The sequence below is a fragment of the Geospiza fortis genome, unplaced genomic scaffold, assembly GCF_000277835.1.
Source record: "Geospiza fortis unplaced genomic scaffold, GeoFor_1.0 scaffold373, whole genome shotgun sequence".
Classification (NCBI taxonomy): domain Eukaryota; kingdom Metazoa; phylum Chordata; class Aves; order Passeriformes; family Thraupidae; genus Geospiza; species Geospiza fortis.
This window is the reverse complement of record NW_005054518.1, coordinates 723,964-742,402: the sequence shown is the minus strand read 5'-3', so window position 1 is coordinate 742,402 and position 18,439 is coordinate 723,964. Positions and strand designations below refer to the sequence as shown.

At 47.1% G+C, this 18,439-nt stretch overlaps 1 protein-coding gene across 1 annotated transcript in view; it reads right to left on the bottom strand.

Moving 5' to 3' along the window:
* Positions 1–18,439, bottom strand: part of MYO1D (myosin ID) — a 124,168-nt gene that overhangs the window by 40,753 nt on the left and 64,976 nt on the right. Inside the window, exon 21 of the mRNA XM_031063629.1 lies at positions 15,884–16,000. Coding sequence (XP_030919489.1) covers positions 15,884–16,000 — 117 coding nt within the window. The remainder of the gene's footprint in view (positions 1–15,883; positions 16,001–18,439) is intronic.

Here is an 18,439-nt window from a genome sequence, read left to right as displayed (position 1 = left end):
AATAACCCCAAAAAATCAATAACCCAAAAATAAATAAGCCCAAAAAATAAATAACCCCCCAAAAATAAATAATGCCAAAAAATAAATAACCCCAAAAAATCACTCCCAACACTCCTGCCCTGTCCCTCAGCACCTTTTCCTTTTCCATGTGGGATAATTCTTGGAGGGCTGAGGATGCAGCAGGGCAGTGACTGCCCAGGGGCTGGGGATGCTGAACCCCTTTTGGATGGCTGAGGATTTCAGGGCTTGTCTCTTTAATCAAAACAAGCCATTTGCACAAAAAAAGCCTCCCAGAGAATGATCTTTACTCCCTCTCTCCCTGACTGTCAAATCTCAGGATGCAGCAGCCACATAAAGCCCTGTTTCCCTGGGAAACCAAGCTAAAAATAGCAGGGCAGGCTGGGGAGACTGGGCTGGGGGTTTGGAGATTGCAGCTGGAGCTGGCACCAACCCAACAAAGGATGGGGTCTGGTGTCCCCCTGCTCACCCTGGTGCTCAGGACCCCCAGGACATCCCTGCAGGGTGGAGAAGGATCCTCCAGCCTGGGCAGGGAGAGCTCAGCCTCCCTGGGGATGCAGCAGGACTGGGATGCATCCCTTGGAACCCCCAGGCTGGGGCTGGACACAAGCTGGGCTGGTCACAGCACTGGGGGGACCTGTCCCCATGGCATGGAGGAGGTGACAGCCCAGAGCCTGCTGGATCCACAGCTCAGCTCCTGCTCCCATCAGCATCTCTGTGAGGGCAGGAGCAAAGGAACAACTCCTGAGCCAGGGGATTGGGGCTGGGGGGACTGAGGGGGTCCAAGGAGGGGCTGGGGCTGCCCCTGCATCCCTGGCAGTGCCCAAGGCCAGGCTGGACGGGACACAGAGCAGCCTGGGATAGAGGAAGGTGTCCCTGCCACGGCAGGGGTGAAACTGGAGGGGTTTAAGGTTCCTCCCAACCCAAACCATTCCCTGCCCCATGCTCAGCACATCTGGGGTTGTTTTATTGCTTGGCTGCTCTCCACCTGTGCATCAAGGAAACATCAGAGTGCTGCATCCCTGCAGACACAAACTCAGGGTCCCCAAGCCTGGTGCAAACTGGGATTGCTGGGAGGGAGCCTGGCCCCTGAACATTGCCAGGAGTGTGGCCACATTTCTCTTCACAGAGAAAAATAAGGCACAGTTCTTCCCAAGAATATTTCTAAATTTCACATTCTCTGAACCTCTGAAAAAACCATTTTTTATCTCACTTGCTGTACCTATATTTGTGCAAAAATAAAATACAATATAGATATTATTTACCCAAAATAATAATGTTTTGTTTCCTTGGCATATCAGGGCCAAGTGTGTGTGTTTATCAGGACTGTCAACTGACAGTCACAAAATTCTGTACAATAAAGTGCAGTTATATACACTTAAATGCTTAACAAATTCAATTTAAATGTAATAAATAATGTAATATAATATAATATAATATAATATAATATAATATAATATAATATAATATAATATAATATAATATAATATAATATAATATAATATAATATAATATAATATAATATAATATAATATAATATAATATAATATAATGTAATAAAATGTAATAGAATGTAATGTAATATAGTATAGTATAATATAATGTAATGTACTGTAATGTAATATAATAATAAATAATATAATATAATAAATCTATAATAAATATATAATTAATAAACATATAGTAAATAAATATAGATAATATAAATAAATAATATAAATAATGTAAATAATATGAAAAATTAATTGATTAACCTTCTAATATCAATAAAATCCTCCTCATCATTCCTCCTAAAAATACTATACAGGAGGGTGGCACAGGGCGGAGCCACCCCTGTAAATCTCCCATAAATGCCCTTCAGGGAGCCAGCAGATACCAGGCTGGGGTGATGTAGAATGAAAACCACCTTTCCTTCACACAAGGAAAAGCAGGAAGAGAAAAAAGGAATCATCTTTTGCGCATTTCATTCGGTCTAATTACTGGGTGTAAATTAGTCAGCTGGCTTCACCTCAGCCTTGCCATGTAAGAGCCCATGAATCACAGCTTTGGTACAGGGTGGATGGGGCCATTTGGATGGAAAAATGCTTTGTGCAAGGCACCCTGTGGCCTGGGAATATTCATTTATACCACAGGCTCTGGGGGATGAAGTGAAATGAAAGCAGAGGAGGAGATAAGACACAAGCCCTGCTCAATGTCTGAAGCTGAGGGACTGAGGAACAGGCTCTGGGCGCTCTGTGAGGTGGAATCAGCCACTGGAGCTCAGCTGGGACACGTGGACATGGTGGCATTAAAATCCACTGACTGTGACCGAGATTCTCTGGACAACAACACTGCTGTGGTTTCCTTCCCCTGCTTGCTCTGTGTCCTTCTAAATATTCTGTTCCTGTTCCCAGATGAGCTCCCATGGGCACAGCCCTGCACAGACAATATTCCTCTCTGTGATCCCAACTTCCTCCCAGTGAGCCCCATTTTGTGGCAGGAGCTTCTCTGGCAGCTCCTCCAGTCAATCCCAGTTTCCTTCTGTGGTTTGGGAGGGATGGGGGGTGAGAGCAGCACCCACATCCCAATTTCCCTGGGGAGGCAGCAACACCCACTCCAAAGGCCCCAGACTCACTTGACAAAGCTGAGCCACCACCTGGGAGTTACCCCAGCTGGGGGGGACACTGTGGCCATGCACTGAGGGGACACCAGCGGTGAATTCCTGCTCCCAAAGCAGCACTGAGCTGTTCCCATGTTTGTGCTCCTGACCAGCTCCTCCTCAGCACTCAGAGGAGAACTGAACATCCCTTCCAGCCTCATTTGGAGCCAGAGACTGAATGAATTTCCAGGGATCCTGAGTGGTTTTACAGTGGGGCTGATTCCCCTCTTGTCCTGCCTCCTCCATGGTTTCTGTCACCTCTGTGGGGACTGCACAAAGTCCTGTCCTGGGAAGGGAGCACAGGGCAGGAACCCCAGAGCTGCTGGGAGAGGGTGGCAAATGTTCCCTCAGCACCTCAATCCCCAGTGCAAAAGAAAACAGGAATTTTCTGTTTGCTGAGAAACCAGGAATTATCTGAATTATCTGGGGAATTATGTGAACAGCTGCCCAGGGCAGGGCTGGAGTCCCCATCCATGGAGGGGTTAAAAGCCCTGTGGATCTGGCACTTGGGGACAGGGGTCAGTGGTGGCCTTGAACAGCTGGACTCAGATCTTGGAGGGCTTTTCCAACCTGAATCTGTGATCCTATGGACTTCAAGAAGCTGAGTTTGTTATTTACACCTAAGCCCAGGGCTTTGCTCTCATAACACAGTTCTGGGGTGCCAAGAAATGCAGAAGATAGGAGGCAGAGTTTATTTTATGCATTTTTATCCACGTGCTTAGGAATTCTGTTTGGATTTGAGGCCAGGGAATTCAGGCTGGCATGGAAACACAGCCTGCTCTGTGTGACTGGGGTATGAACCCAGAAGGATTCACAGCCACCAAAAAACATTTCAGGTGTGATCCCTTATCCATGGCTTCAGTGGATTCCTACATCCTGATATTCATGGAATTACAGAACCATGGAATGGTTTGGGTTGGGAGGGACCTTAAAGCCCACCCAGTGTCCCCCCTGCCATGCAGGGACACCTTCCACTGTCCCAGCCCCATCCAGCCTGGCCTTGGACACTGCCAGGGATGGGACATGATATTCTTTGCAGAGGTAGGATTAATTTACCATTCCATGGACACACTCAATCCTAAATTCACAAATTACAGCAAACACAGCCCAGTTCTCCCCAACCACAGCAGTGCAGGGCACTGGGGAGTGAGAAGGAACATCCAAACCTTCCTCTAAATGAATTGGTGAAGAGGAAAACCAGGAAGACTTGAGAGGTGCAATAAAAAAGTTGGAGTGAGTCCAGATCAGACCACAAATCTCCTCCAAGGGCTGGAGCCCCTCTGCTCTGGAGCCAGGCTGGGAGAGCTGGGGGTGCTCAGCCTGGAGGAGGCTCCAGGGAGAGCTCAGAGCCCCTGAAGGGGCTCGAGGAGAGCTGGAGAGGGACGGGGACAAGGGATGGAGGGACAGGACACAGGGAATGGCTCCCAGTGCCAGAGGGCAGGGATGGATGGGATCTTGGGAATTGGGAATTGTGCCCTGGCAGGGTGGGCAGGCCCTGGCACAGGTGCCCAGAGCAGCTGGGGCTGCCCCTGCATCCCTGGCAGTGCCCAAGAAACAGCCTGGGATAGTGGAAGGGGGTGGGAATGGATGGGCTTTAAATTCCCTCCCCTCCCTAACCATTCCATGATCCCATGAATATGCAAAATGCTGATGACTTCCCATCCTGCACTGCAAACCCATTTACAACAACCCTACAAAAATGTACCAAAGCAGGTGTAAGGCATTTGTTAAATAAATCATCACCTCTGCTAGAGTATTTTCATCAGAAAAAAAATAATTATGCTCAACACAAGCCTTTGACAACACAGCTCAGACTCTCCAGGAGAGAGCTAAAAGCCTAATTTTCCTGAAAAACAAACAGAAAAATTATCAAAAGATGAAGGCATCCCATGATTTAATGGCATCACTTCAAACAATAGCTCTGCCTGCAGTCAGAGCACGAAGCAGGGAGACCAAAAATGGGAATAATACATCACAAGTGGGGGAGAAAAAGGAAGTCTAAATGATGCAATAAAAAATAAACCATGTCTTTAAGAGGCTCCAGTTAAACAAGCAAGGGGCCACGTTGTGCATTCATTATCATTCCAGCAGCAATTCCCTGGAGACTCCAGCCAGCAGCACTGCAGCACACACCAGAGCAGCAGCAAAGAGCATTTTAAGTAGGTCACCAGTAAATATGATCATGATGGAGCTGGTTTTGTTGTTGTTTTTTGTTTGCTGTCAGTCACTGGGGCCCTTAACTGAGGGAAATGCTGGAGAAGGAAAGAACTGATGGAACAGAATTCCAGGGAAAATGTGTGGCAGCCTCCTGAAAGCAGCTGTGTTCTCCTGGGATCAGCAGCAGCAGCACACAGAGCAGCTCCAGGGCTCCCAGTATGAAACTGGGTGCTCAGGGGAAGGATGAGGACAATGGGGAAATGCAGGCTGGGATTTAAGGCCCAGGGATTTAATGGGATCACAGCATTATCCTCTTTCCTTTCAGTTTCCTTTTCCCACCTCTCAGGAATTTTGTACTGAAGAAATCAACCTCAAAGCATCCACCCCAGTGACTGCCTGGCCAGTCCTACAGTAGGGGAAAGGAAAGGAAATTCAGGAAAGGAAAGGAAATTCAGGAAAGGAAAGGAAAGGAAATTCAGGAAAGGAAAGGAAAGGAGAGGAAATTCAGGAAAGGAGAGGAAATTCAGGAAAGGAAAGGAAATTCAGGAAAGGAAAGGAAATTCAGGAAAGGAAATTCAGGAAAGGAAATTGAAAGGAAAGGAAAGGAAATTGAAAGGAAAGGAAATTGAAAGGAAAGGAAATTGAAAGGAAAGGAAAGGAAAGGAAAGGAAAGGAAAGGAAAGGAAAGGAAAGGAAAGGAAAGGAAAGGAAAGGAAAGGAAAGGAAAGGAAAGGAAAGGAAAGGAAAGGGCTCTCAGGTTGACTCCAGCAACAAAGCAGATTTACACAAAATTCTCCTCAGCTCATCCTCAATGCATCTGTTTTCAAAAGGGGGAAAAAGACAATGTTTAAGCAACAGCTAATCAAAAGTGATTTAAGGATCTGAAGGGCTGAAATGAAGCCAACACATTAAAACTCACCACAAAATTACCATAACTGCACTTATGCAAATCTTTCTTATATTACATCAAAAACCCAACACTGCTTAATTTAGGAATTTGGCAGAGCAAAGGGGAAAGAGGAGAGCCATGGACCAAACACACTCAGAAATGTGGGTGAAAAATGACAACCTGGTGTAGGAGGATTTGCACAGAGAGCAACACTCCAGGCTCAGTGGATTGGGTTGATCTACTTCAGTTTTACACCAGGAACATGATTTTTTCCAGCCTGCTTTACAGCACAAGCTTTAACTTTTAGCTCACAGATTCAGTTCTGTGTCTGTTGCAAAAAACAAAATAAAAGCTCTAAACTCTGTCAAGAAATAAATGGTTTTTCCTTGTTTTTCCACTACAGCCATGTTTAAATTCTAGTTTATTTCACTTCAGCTTCAGGAGGAATTGTTGGGAGCCAATATTTTGGCCAAATATTTAGTATCTGATTAAAAAGGTCCTCAGACATTTCCAAAAATGCCAAGCCCCAAGCTCAGGGTCTTCAGCACATCCAGATTTTATCAGTGAGATCCTCCACACATCCAGAAAAAACCCAAACCCAAAACCAAACCTCCTCTCTAAGCTTAACACTTGAGTTATGTGAAAAATCATTCATTAGAATCACTAAATAGACTGAAATCATTAAACAGAATGATTTTCTGGGATCCCAAAGACTTCTGACAGAGCAGCCACAGAAATGCCTTTTTGGAGAACAACTCAAATCTGAGCTCAGGAGATGCAATGAGCCAGGCCAGAGGAGGATGGGAGGAAAGGAAGATGAAAAGAGCAGTTTTGGCTCTGCTGAAGATGCCACAAAGCAAAAGAGCAGGAGAGCTTTATTAATCTGTATTTTCATGATACTTTGTTTTATGTAAGAATGTAAAAAATGGCTGGATCAAATATCTATCAATATCAACATTTAATATTCCCTTGAATATTGAAGAGAAAAATGTATATTTTCCTTATGATTTCAAACATGACCAACCTACTGATCCTCTTTATTTTATTAGAATTCCATGTCCCTAAAAATATTAAGGCCTTGAAAACCATTGCTGTCCTCATTTTTACAGAAACCTCTTTGGGACTGACCCTGAGAGCTCTCCCCAAACTGAAGGAGTGCAGTTAAAGGCAAAGCTTTTCCTAAGCTTGGCTCAGGCTCTGGCTCTGGAGCACACCAAGACCTTTACTGGGAATGATGAGAGCCAAGGTGGGAAATTGTGGTATTCACATTTTCTGGAAAATCCCTTTGCTTAGGATTTTTCTCCTGGGAAGCTGAGAAGCCTCAGAGAAAAGGGAAAACAATAATTATCTGATTTGCTTCTCCTGTGTTGTGCTCATGTGGAATGTGTTTGGAGATTGTTTACCCACAGGTGAGTGTTTCATTGGATTCTGCTGGGAGTTGTTTTAACTCATTGGTTTGTGCCAGGGGGATGTGGAGCTCCTGGAGAGGGGGAACCCCCCTGGGTGTGCAGCCCTGAGCTGCAAACAGACACAGATGGGTTTTGGTGTGAGCACAAAGCTCCCAAGCTGGGCAGCTCCTGCTGAGCTCAGTGCTCAGCACCTCTGCTCCAGTGCTGGGATCCCAGCCCAGGCTGTGCCCCTGGGCTCTGGGAAGGGGCTGGGCTGGGCTGGCAGCACCAGGAGCTGCTCACAAAGCTCCAGGCACCAAAAATGCCTCGTGGGTGATGCTGAAACATCACCAGGAGTTGTGCAGCCCCTTTGTTCCCAGTGAGACGCTCCAGGCTGGGCTTCCCACCTTGGGGTCCTGTTGTATTTGTGTGGTGCCCCGTGGCAGGAAGGAATGATGAATCTGACTCCATGTTCTCAGAAAGGCTAATTTATTATTTAATGATACTATATTATATTAAAAATACTATATATATATTACTATATCTAGTAATATATATATTACTAGATATAGTAATATATATATAGTATTTTTAATATAATATAGTATCATTAAATAATAAATTAGCCTTTCTGAGAACATGGAGTCAGATTCATCATTCCTTCCTGCCACGGGGCACCACACAAATACAACAGGACCCCAAGGTGGGAAGCCCAGCCTGGAGCGTCTCACTGGGAACAAAGGGGCTGCACAACTCCTGGTGATGTTTCAGCATCACCCACGAGGCATTTTTGGTGCCTGGAGCTTTGTGAGCAGCTCCTGGTGCTGCCAGCCCAGCCCAGCCCCTTCCCAGAGCCCAGGGGCACAGCCTGGGCTGGGATCCCAGCACTGGAGCAGAGGTGCTGAGCACTGAGCTCAGCAGGAGCTGCCCAGCTTGGGAGCTTTGTGCTCACACCAAAACCCATCTGTGTCTGTTTGCAGCTCAGGGCTGCACACCCAGGGGGGTTCCCCCTCTCCAGGAGCTCCACATCCCCCTGGCACAAACCTCAACCCCCTCCCCAAACCACCCCAGCACATCCAGGCTCTCTGTGGCTGAGCTTTGGGCTCTTCCCAGTGCCCAGCCCGTGTGCCAGGGCAGCCAGGCTGTGCCAGCCCAAACCCAACCCAGACCATTCTGGGATTGAGCTGGGGGTGTTCACCTGGAGAGGACACCAGGGGTGACCCCATTGTGGTCTTGCAGGGCCTGAGGGAGCCACAGGAAACATGGAGAGAGGATTTCCAAGGGATGGAGGGACAGGGAATGGGTCCCACTGCCAGAGGGCTGGATGGGATACTGGGAATTGGGAATTGTTCCCTGGCAGGGTGGGCAGGCCCTGGCACAGGGTGCCCAGAGCAGCTGGGGCTGCCCCTGCATCCCTGGCAGTGTCCAAGGCCAGGTTGGAGCCCCCAGGGACAGTGGGAGGTGTCCCTGCCACCCTTCAGGGCTTTAAGGTCCCTTCCAACCCAAACCATTCTGGGATTTTGGGATGCAGCAGAGGATTTGGGGCTGTGTTTGTACCATCCAACACTTTTTAGGAGCTGCTTCTGTCAGGTTTTAACAGGGGCAGGGTGATGGTTCATGGAATCACAGAATCATTAAAGCTGGAATAAACCTTTAAAAGCATCAAGTCCAAGTGTCACTCCAGCACGCTGCTCATCACTCCAGTGCCACACCCACGGGGTTTCTGAACATTTCCAGAAAAAGCAAAAAGTGTGGATTTGTGTCAAACTCTCCAAGTGTTGAATGAGCACCAAGAGCTGCGGCTCAAGATTAAAAATAATAATTTGTGATAATTTGTGATAATGAGTACACTGAGCAGAGCCCAGAGCCAGATGAGGAAGAGGTTTGTAATATGAGAAACTTCCATTTTCCTATTCCCACTGCTGAAGGAAATCCCCAGTTCCCAGCACCAACAGGGAAGCTGGATTGGGAAGGGTGGCTGTGGGAGGCAGGAATTCCTGATCCTCAGGGCTGATGACCTGAATTGCTTTCTGATCATTAATATCTCAAAGAGAGGAGGGAGCTGGACAGAGCCTCATAAATGACACAGAAAATGCTGAAGGTTCTAAAAATAAAATTCATGTTTAGGGGTCTGAGGCTTCTGAAACCCTGAGGGAGGAAGAGGAGGAGGAAGAGGAGGAGGAGGAAGAGGATGGAGGAGCAGGAGGATGAGGGCTTTGAGTTTCCTACTCCAGGACTGGCTCACCTCTTCTGACAACCTCAATGCTGTTTTTTCCTCCCAAACCACAAAAAATCCAGTTCCACCCTCGTGCTTTAGCTTGTCCAAGGATGGAAAGGATTCACCTGTTTAACCCAGCAGATCCTTCAGCTGGAGCCAGAAAATGAATCCAGAAACTCAAAGAACTCTGCAGAGGGTCAGTGAGAACAAACATCATTTGTACAATATCACACTGGGGTGGTGGCCTGGAGAGGACCTTGTGGCCACTGGAGAGGACCTTGTGGTCCTGGAGGAAACTTCTGCATCTCTGGGAGCACCTTGGGACACTGGAGAGCCCCTCTGGTCACTCAAGAGGATTTTTGGGTCACTGGAGATCTATTTCCCAGGAATTACAGTAACTGAGGAAACCTGGGTGCAAATTCCCAAAGTAATTCAGAATTTTAAGTGCCCTGGGGAAGATTTCCTGAACACAGAACAATTCCAGGAAACCCCAAGTGGCACCATGGGAAGGAATATCAATCAGCACCTCAAGCCCCAAGAACTTCATTTTCACCAAGAGCTCCTTCCCAGGAGGACCCCGGACATGGAGCTTTAGCATCCAGGAGCTGCTCAGAGAAGGGAAAGCACCAAAGTTACACAGGGCTGCTGGAATAAAGGATAAAAAGGAATCAAATTGAATCCACTTTCCAGAGGGTTTTGTACAAAATTGGTGCTGGCAATGGTAGCAGGGCACAGGCAGATTAGGGAAGGAAAACTGACCAAAAAACCTCTCTGGACTCAAAGGAAGACCATGAAACACAATTAATTGTTACTATTTATGTTATCAGACACGAGAATTGACTTTTAGATGCAGAGGCTGGGACTCAAATAAAGGATCCACACAAACTCATCAGCCTGGGGGGATCCCAAACCCCTCCCTGGGGCTCATTGTGTTCTCAGTGTCACAAACCCAGCACTGAGGTGTGGGAAATGGATTTGTAGAAAATTCTTAAGGTCTGATAGAAGGCTTACATAGAATGTATCTGTGTGTAAACTTTGAGATAAGAAATGCTGACTTAGAAATGCCACGGAATAGGACAGACATTGTTGAGAGAGAAATGGAGCTGGAAACAAGTTTCAAAGGATGGTTTTGTAAATAAGATTAGATACTTCAGAGAAATAGAACTATGAAAGATGCATTGTAATAATATTCATGAGGGGTAATTTGAGATGTTTGGCTTTAAGGCATTCACAGCATGGTGTAGCAACAGCTGATAAGCTAAGAAACACTTATAATGTATTGCAATTTAAAATAGTCACCTTTTGATTGTAATACTGTGAATTACAACATCTGTATTGTCTCACCCTTCACATGAGACTGAAAATGGAATTAAAGTTTTTAAAACACCTCTCAGTTACCCATCTCTGGGTCAGAAAAAGGCTTAATCCAACACTGAGGGAGACAAATCTATTTTTCCATGTCAGGAACACATTGAGAAGTGTAACAAAAAAATACTTTTCCACAGGAATGTGAGCTGGGGAGGCTTCCCTGGCCAGGGAGCCACTCAGAGATGGAGGATGAGCAGCAGCAGCAGTGGCAAGATGAGTTTTAAGGAAGGGAATGATCCTCTTCTTGATGAGTTCCCTTCCCACAGGACAAGTGTTTGGAAAAAGTTGCAACAAGAGTTTTCCAGGATGTACAAGAATTAAACCAGAAACAGTCTCAGCAGGGTGCTGTAATTCCACCTCTCCGTGCCCTGGAGTCACTCAAAACAACAAATCTTTCATTTGTTTTCTCAAGCAAAACTCATTTCTCAACCAAAGCTACAACAGTGAGGTGGACAGAGGAATTACCAGAGCTGATTACTGGGGAACATGGAGTGGTTTGGGTGGGAAGGGACCTTAAAGCCCACCCAGTGCCACCCCTGCCTTGGCAGGGACACTTCCACTGTCCCAGGTGGCTCCAAATTACATCTGTAATTCTGTAATAAATGTAATTTCTGTATATATATATTATATACAGAATATATTTATTGCTACTATATAGAAATATATATGAAAATGTATATATATAATATATATTATAATGAAATATACAATAAAATACAATAGATATAATATGTTATATATTATAATATATGATAATACATAATATATACATTATAATATACTATATAACATATATTATATAATATATATTATATATGTATATATATATTAAATTTTTATTAGATATTTTTTTTTTTTCCTCCACCTGCCCAGGACATCCCTGTGTTACAGTGACACAGGTGCAGGTGACAGTAAATCCAGCAGCCAAACCTCTCCACTTCCCCAACCCAAGAAGTTTCTGCCACCTCCCTGATGCAGTGAAATGCAGGGATGGAGGGCAGGAGGCAGGGACAGGGGTTGGGACCTTCCTGAGGAGCACCAGGAGCCCTGTGTGGGGCAGGAGCTGGAGCCACAGCCCTGGGGCAGGCTGAGATCCCCCCTGGGGCAATTCCTGCTCCATCAGGACCTGAGCAACGCTCCAGGGTAAGGCCCAGAACTGAGGAAAATGAATCCAGGCCACACTGATGATTGAAATTGGCTGACAGGTCCCAAAGAGCAATGGAAAATAGAAAATTATCCTCAGGCAAGTGATTTTCTGCTGGAGTTCTGCAGGGATTGCTTTTGACTGCTCTTTTAACTCCCCCTTCCCTCCAGGAATCCTGGAAGGAGCCCAAGGGCTGCGGCTCAGGCAATGTGGGGATTTGGGACCAGAAAGCACTGGAGCAGCCACTCCCTGATCCCAACGTGTGGGCAGGCAGAGAGAACAGCCCCTGCCTGCTCCCAGAGGGCAGGGAATGAGCCCTGGGCACAGGATGGGCCTTGGGCACCTTCCCTGGGGACCCTCAGGTCACCCACATGGGGGGGACCCACACGGGTGGGAGCACAGGGGGTGACCACAGCTGGGTCACCTCAGGTGAAGGGCACCCAGGAACCCCTCAGTGCCCTGCACTGCTGGCCCCAGACATCCTCTAGAGCCTCAGGGGCCCTGAGGATGTAAAATGGAAAGGGAAAATACAAATCCTTCCCTTCCACAGCCACCCCTGTCCTCCAGCAGGAGCTGCTCCCTGCCTTGGCACACCAAGGATGAGGGCACTGAGCTCTGAGCTCAACACAGCCCCTTTGCTTCCTGCTGGGCACCAAGGGCAGAAGGATGCCAGGAAATCCCTCTGGCTGCCCTGGAGGACTCGAGACCCTGCCCAGGGGGCTCAGAGACCTTGGCACAGAGCCCAAGCCCCCTGTGCCTTTGATTTATCCCTTGGAAAAACAATTACCAACCTTATATGAAGAATTAGAAGCCACAAAAGTTTAAGTAGAATGATAGTTAGTCTGTCACGGGGTGAAAATTAGATTTTTGGGGTTTTTAGAATGGGGCAAGATGGAGGAATTGGGGTGTGTCCTGCCTTTCTCCTTCTTCTTCTTGGCCTCTATCTTCTGCTGTGATGTTGGCACTTTTAGATTGGTTTAGAGTAGAAGCTCACTGTCTAACATAGGTGTGAACGGACCTCGGCAGGCCAGAGAAAGAATTTTATAGATAAGAAACAATAAACAACCTTGAGAACGAGAACTGAAGAGTTCTGACTCCTGCTTTGACTGCCAGGCTGGGAAAAAGAGACTTTCTAACACATCTTGGGGTCACTCTGACCAGCAGAAATCCTGAGAGCAGATTTCACACACCTGCTCCTGCAAGGTTCCACTGGATCACCCCAGCTGATCCCAGCTCGGCTGGGCTCTGCCAGGAGATGCCCAACCCTGAGCCAGGAAATTCCCAGGGGAGCTCGTGGACACTGCACACTGCTCTGCAGGCACACATGAACTTTGTGTTCACTACATCAACACCTCATCCAGCTTCCCATCATTTCCATTGGGAATTCAGCTGAATTGTAAAAAAAAAACCCAATCCAGCTGACTCATAGAAGTGTGACTTGAACTCCTGTTAACTCACTAAAAATGTCACAGCTCACAGCAGCCTCATGTTAGTTTTCCCCTGAATAAACACTTATTTGTGAAGCATAATCCCAAAGTAAAACAATTCATACCAGGAATAACTTTTAAAAGACACAGCTTTGTGAAGTTTTCATGGGTGATGCAAAGAAATGTGAATTAGGCAAAACATTCCCAAATGTTTTTGGTTTTGGGCCTTTTGTGCCCAAAAGCAGCTGCAGAATGCAGCATTGACAGATGTCACCTCTGTAATTGCTCTAAAATATCCACGCTATTTCTTGCTGAAAATGTTCAAAATTCCCAAACAGATGGGTCAGCATTGAAGTTCCCAGTTCAAAGAGTTTGGAATAAAAACCAAAACCTGATAGAAAGCATCTGGATGAGAAGGTTTGGGTGACACCAGCAGCCTCCTCCTCCCCTTTCCTACACCACAGAATGGCACTGAACTCACATGGTTTTATCACACACAGTTAAAGGATCATCACCTACCAGCACCCACACAACCACAGGCGCCTGGGACACCTCAGCCCTGCCAAACTTCCCAGCAGGGACTCAGGATGGGTGCTGGGATGGCTGGAAATTGCTTTTAATGCTCAGAGAGAGCCCCAGAACCCACAGGAGCTGCTCCCACATCCCAGATGGAGCAGAGCTCCTAAACCCCACCACGGGTGGGATCTTGCAAGCAATTGAACTTTTAGGTTGGAGATTTTCCTGCTGGCTCCAGCCTTAGCTCCTCCTCAGGCAGGGCAGGGAAACCCGACCCTGGCAAGGCACACCCACAGCTAATCCTGCTAATGAGGAATTCCCCTGCTAATGAGGAATTCCCCTGCTAATGAGGAATTCCCCCAGTGCCTCCCCAGCACTGGCTCAGCTAATCCCAGTCTCTGACAGGAGTTTGTGACTCTAGGAAAATGGAAAGTGATGGAAAAATGAATACATTCCTGAATGGTTTGATTTACAGATATTGCTTTGAAGAGGGAAACCATGACATTTATATATTTGGGAAATTAAATGCAAGTTGTCCTGTGTATTGTCTTTCATCCAGGAACTTTTATTGGATGTTGGAGAAAAATGGGCTTCTACAGCAGCTCTCCCATTTACCCAGCAGTGCTGAGATTTGTCATTTGAAGCACTAAAATAATGCTAATATTGTGTTAAGTGGAGCTGATCAGCACATAAATATATTTAACTGCCATTTTTTCTACAGACAGGGATTAGATTAAACCAAATTCTTTTGAAAGATAGAAATGCCACTGTTAAAATCAGTGTAAGAAACTGGAAATCAGCAGTTCCCACCTTTAGGAGAACAATGTGCAATGTTACAGGCTGATGGTCACAACATCTTTGTTGAAATTAAACCTCTGCCTGAGGCTGAGTGGGGATAGGTGACACAAGGGCTGCTGCTTGGGGGACCCATCCAGGCAAATTAAAAGCAATTTTGGGTAATTGGACACTGAACCAACAGTGTCACAGCCTGTCCCCACACCAGAGAGCTGGAAGGCCCCAAGGAGCATCAGCCACCTGAGGGTGATGCTGGATGAAGAACTCCAGGGACTTCCAGGATCCCCAAACAAATATTGCCTAACAGAATCTCCTGAGCCTGCAAGAGCAGCTGCCTTTGCCATGAAATGAGATTTAGGTAAAAGCAAAGCCAGAGAATGTTTTCTGTTGCTTTGCAGCACTGAATTTCCCCAAACAAGTTACACCAATGCTGAGAATTCATTTCCAAAGGACCCAGCCCCTGCCCAAAGAAGCACAGCCAGTACACTCTGGTGGTGAGAGGGCTGGACCAGCACAGTCTTCCTAAATTCATGGAAAAATACCCTAAAGTGACCAAAATTCCCTCTCATTCTCCTGCCACTCACAGCTCTGTGTGGAGATTGACCTGTAAAGTTCTGTGGAGGTTGTGAACAGCAAAGCCAAGGCTGCAGGTGCTGGCAGCACCATTCCTGTTGGGAACGTCCTCTGGAGCAGCCAGAAACAACCCAAAGATGTGCTCACTGCACACCCTGCTTCTCCTGGAGCTCCTTCCTGTGCCTGCTGCAGCCTGGAATTCACTCCTGGGATCCAGGTGACTCCTGCTGCCCCAGGAGCTCAATCCCAGATATCCCCATACCCAGTCACCAGCTTTGGCTCAGGGATTTACAGGATAGACAGACTTCAGGGAGCAGAGATGACTGCACAGCAATGATTTACTGCTCAAGCAATAAATCACCTGCTGGTGATTTATGGTACTGGGGCAGAGGTCAATCTGAGCAAAGAAAAACTCCATTTTAATTTTAAATATGAAGAGTTTGGCTGTAGGAAGCCCTCAGGAGCCATTGTGACACACCCCAAGTGCACCTTCAGTGATATTTGTCCCCCAGACACCTGTGGCTGTCACACACACACACAGGGAAGGCAGAAGAGGCAACCAAGTGTTGCAGGTAAAAAGCGTGCCCCGAAAATGTCAGGAGGAAAAGGTCACTGTGGCATCCCAGGGCTGCAGCCCAGCACCACAGTGACTCCAGGGATGGTCTCCACTTTGGAACGGGTGTCCAGCAGCCCCAGCCCCAGCCCAGCACTGACCTCTTGAAGTGACTGGCCAGGACCCCCACGAGCTCCCCAATCCTGCTGTCGTTGGAGGGGTCATTGCTGAAGAGACAAACGATGAGATCCTTGTTGTCCTTGGTGTGGAACACCACGAGCTGGTCCTTCCCATTGGAGACACTGAGCCCCACCAGCTGAGGAGAGAAAGGGACAACACCGTTGGCTGTGCTGATATAAAAATGTTGATGCCCCATCCCTGGAAGTGTCCCAGGCCAGGCTGGATGGGGCTTGGAGCAGCCTGGGACAGTGGAATGTCACTGTCACATTTTCTGGAAAAATCCCCTTGCCCAGGAGTCTTCTCCTGGGAAGCTGAGAAGCCTCAGAGAAAAAGGAAAACAATATTATCTTATTTGCTTCTCCTGTGTTTTGCTGCTTTGGAATATGGTTGGAGATGGTTTATCCAACAGGTGATTGTTTGATTGGTTTCATGTTAATTGTTTTAACTCAATGACCAATCAGGACCCAGCTGTGTTGGGACTCTGGTGAGAGTCACAAGTTTTTCATTATTATCTTGTTAAGCCTTCTGTAAGTATCCTTTCAACAGAATAGAATAGAATAGAATAGAATAGAATATATACATAACATCACATCATATAATATCATAATAAATTGGCCTTCTAAGAACATGGTGTCAGAGTCATAATTTCCTCCCTTTATTGGGGGACTCTGAAAATCCCACAGTGGGAGGTGTCCCTGCCCATGGCAGGGGTGGCACTGGATGGGCTTTAAGGTGCTTCCAACCCCAGCCATTCCCTGATTCCCTGTGCCTGTGGCACTGCCAGGCTGGTTCTCTCCTCTCCAGGATGCTCCAGCAGGGAGCTGAGGGTGGCAGTGGGTGGCTGTCCCCCCAGGAGCCGAGCAAGCAGAAACAACAGCAGCTCTGTGGAATTCAGCAGCCTGGGAGGTGTGAGGGAGAGTCCCCACCCTGCCTGGATGGCTCCCAGCAGCTCTTGTGCCACTGCTGTGCCCCTCTGTCACTGCTGTGTCCCTGTGTCACTGCCCCTGTGTCACTGCTGTGTCCCTGCTGTGCCCCTCTGTCACTGCTGTGTCCCTGTGTCACTGCCCCTGTGTCACTGCTGTGCCCCCAGGGCCACAGAGCACCCAGGGATGTCCCCAGCTGCTCCCCCAGCACCCCAGGTCAAAGCTCCCCCCAGAATCCCCCTGGATGACCCCACAGAGTCCCACCCTCACCAGGAGTGTCTGTCACACTCATGGGAGTGTCTGTCACCCTCTGTCACCCTCACCAGGAGTGTCTGTCACCCTCATCTGCCCAGCAGCCTCTCCAAACCTCACTCTGGGAAACCAAAGGTGCCTGAGGCTGTGCCAGGGCAGGGGCAGGTGGAACATTGCCAGAATTCCTTCACTGAAAAGGGGTGAACAGCCCTGGCACAGCTGGGCTGGAGTCTCCATCCCTGGAAATGTCCAATCAATGTGTGGATGTGGCACTGGGGATGTGATTTGGTGCTGCTGACGCTGGACTTGATGATGTTAAAGGTTTTTTTCAACCTGAACAACTCTGTGCCACTGTGATGTGCAGGCAACAAGAGTTTAGGAAGAGTTTGAGTCACAAACCCTGCAAAGCCACAATGATTCCCATGTTCAGGTATGGGTTAAGGTCTGCCTCTTCTGACAAAATGAAAAGGGGCAAGGGTTTGGTTTGGGTATTTTATTTTCTGGAATTTTCTTTTTGCACTTGCCTCATCAAAAGCTTTGTCATCATCTCATAAAGGAAAAAAAAGGGAATTTTTAGAGGAGGGGGAATCTGGGAGCACAGGTTACTCAGATGAATATTAGAAAAGCAGAAAAAGGATCTGTGCTGGGGAAACAAAGTGGAAAGAGAGCAAAAAAAGCCTCAAAAGGCAAGTACAGCAAAGCAGAGAAAGGAAAACAGAATAAAATAAATAGAATATAATAATTGGGATAAAATACATAGAATATAATACATAGGACAAAAGACATAGAATAAAATGAAGTAAATAGAATACAATGAATGCAATGCAATGAAATAAAACAATAAAAATAAAATAAAATAAAATAAAATAAAATAAAATAAAATAAATACAATAAAATAAAATAAGAAAGGTGAAAGGATGATGAGTACAGAGAGAACACAGAGGACTTTCCCTGTCCATTAAAGGGCTCCTTTGAGCCATCCAGGAATCTGCAGAGGGAAGCCCCATTCCCCTACAAGTGAGAGGCACCCATGAAGCATTTTGTTGAAATTAAAGTCTCATTATTCCCTTGTTTAGGGGAAAAGGCTCCTGTGTCCCCCAGTGCAGCTGGAGATTCCCAACTCCTGCCAGCCCAGGGGGGCTCAGGCTGCTCCCTGGCTTTGCTCACCATGTGTTATTCCCAAGGAAGCTGCTGCAGCAGCTCTGGATGCCTCAGCCACCCCAGAAAAGCCCAGCCCAGCCCAGCAGCCTGGTCTGTGCCCTATTTTTGGGATCAGACTCCACACAAGGTGCAGCCCCTGGGGTTTTGTTGGTTTTTACCCCAGGAAGGAAGGGCAGCAGCTGCTGACCCTGCAGCCCCAGGCAGGGCTCTCCTGTCACCAGTTGCCCCAGCACAGGTGG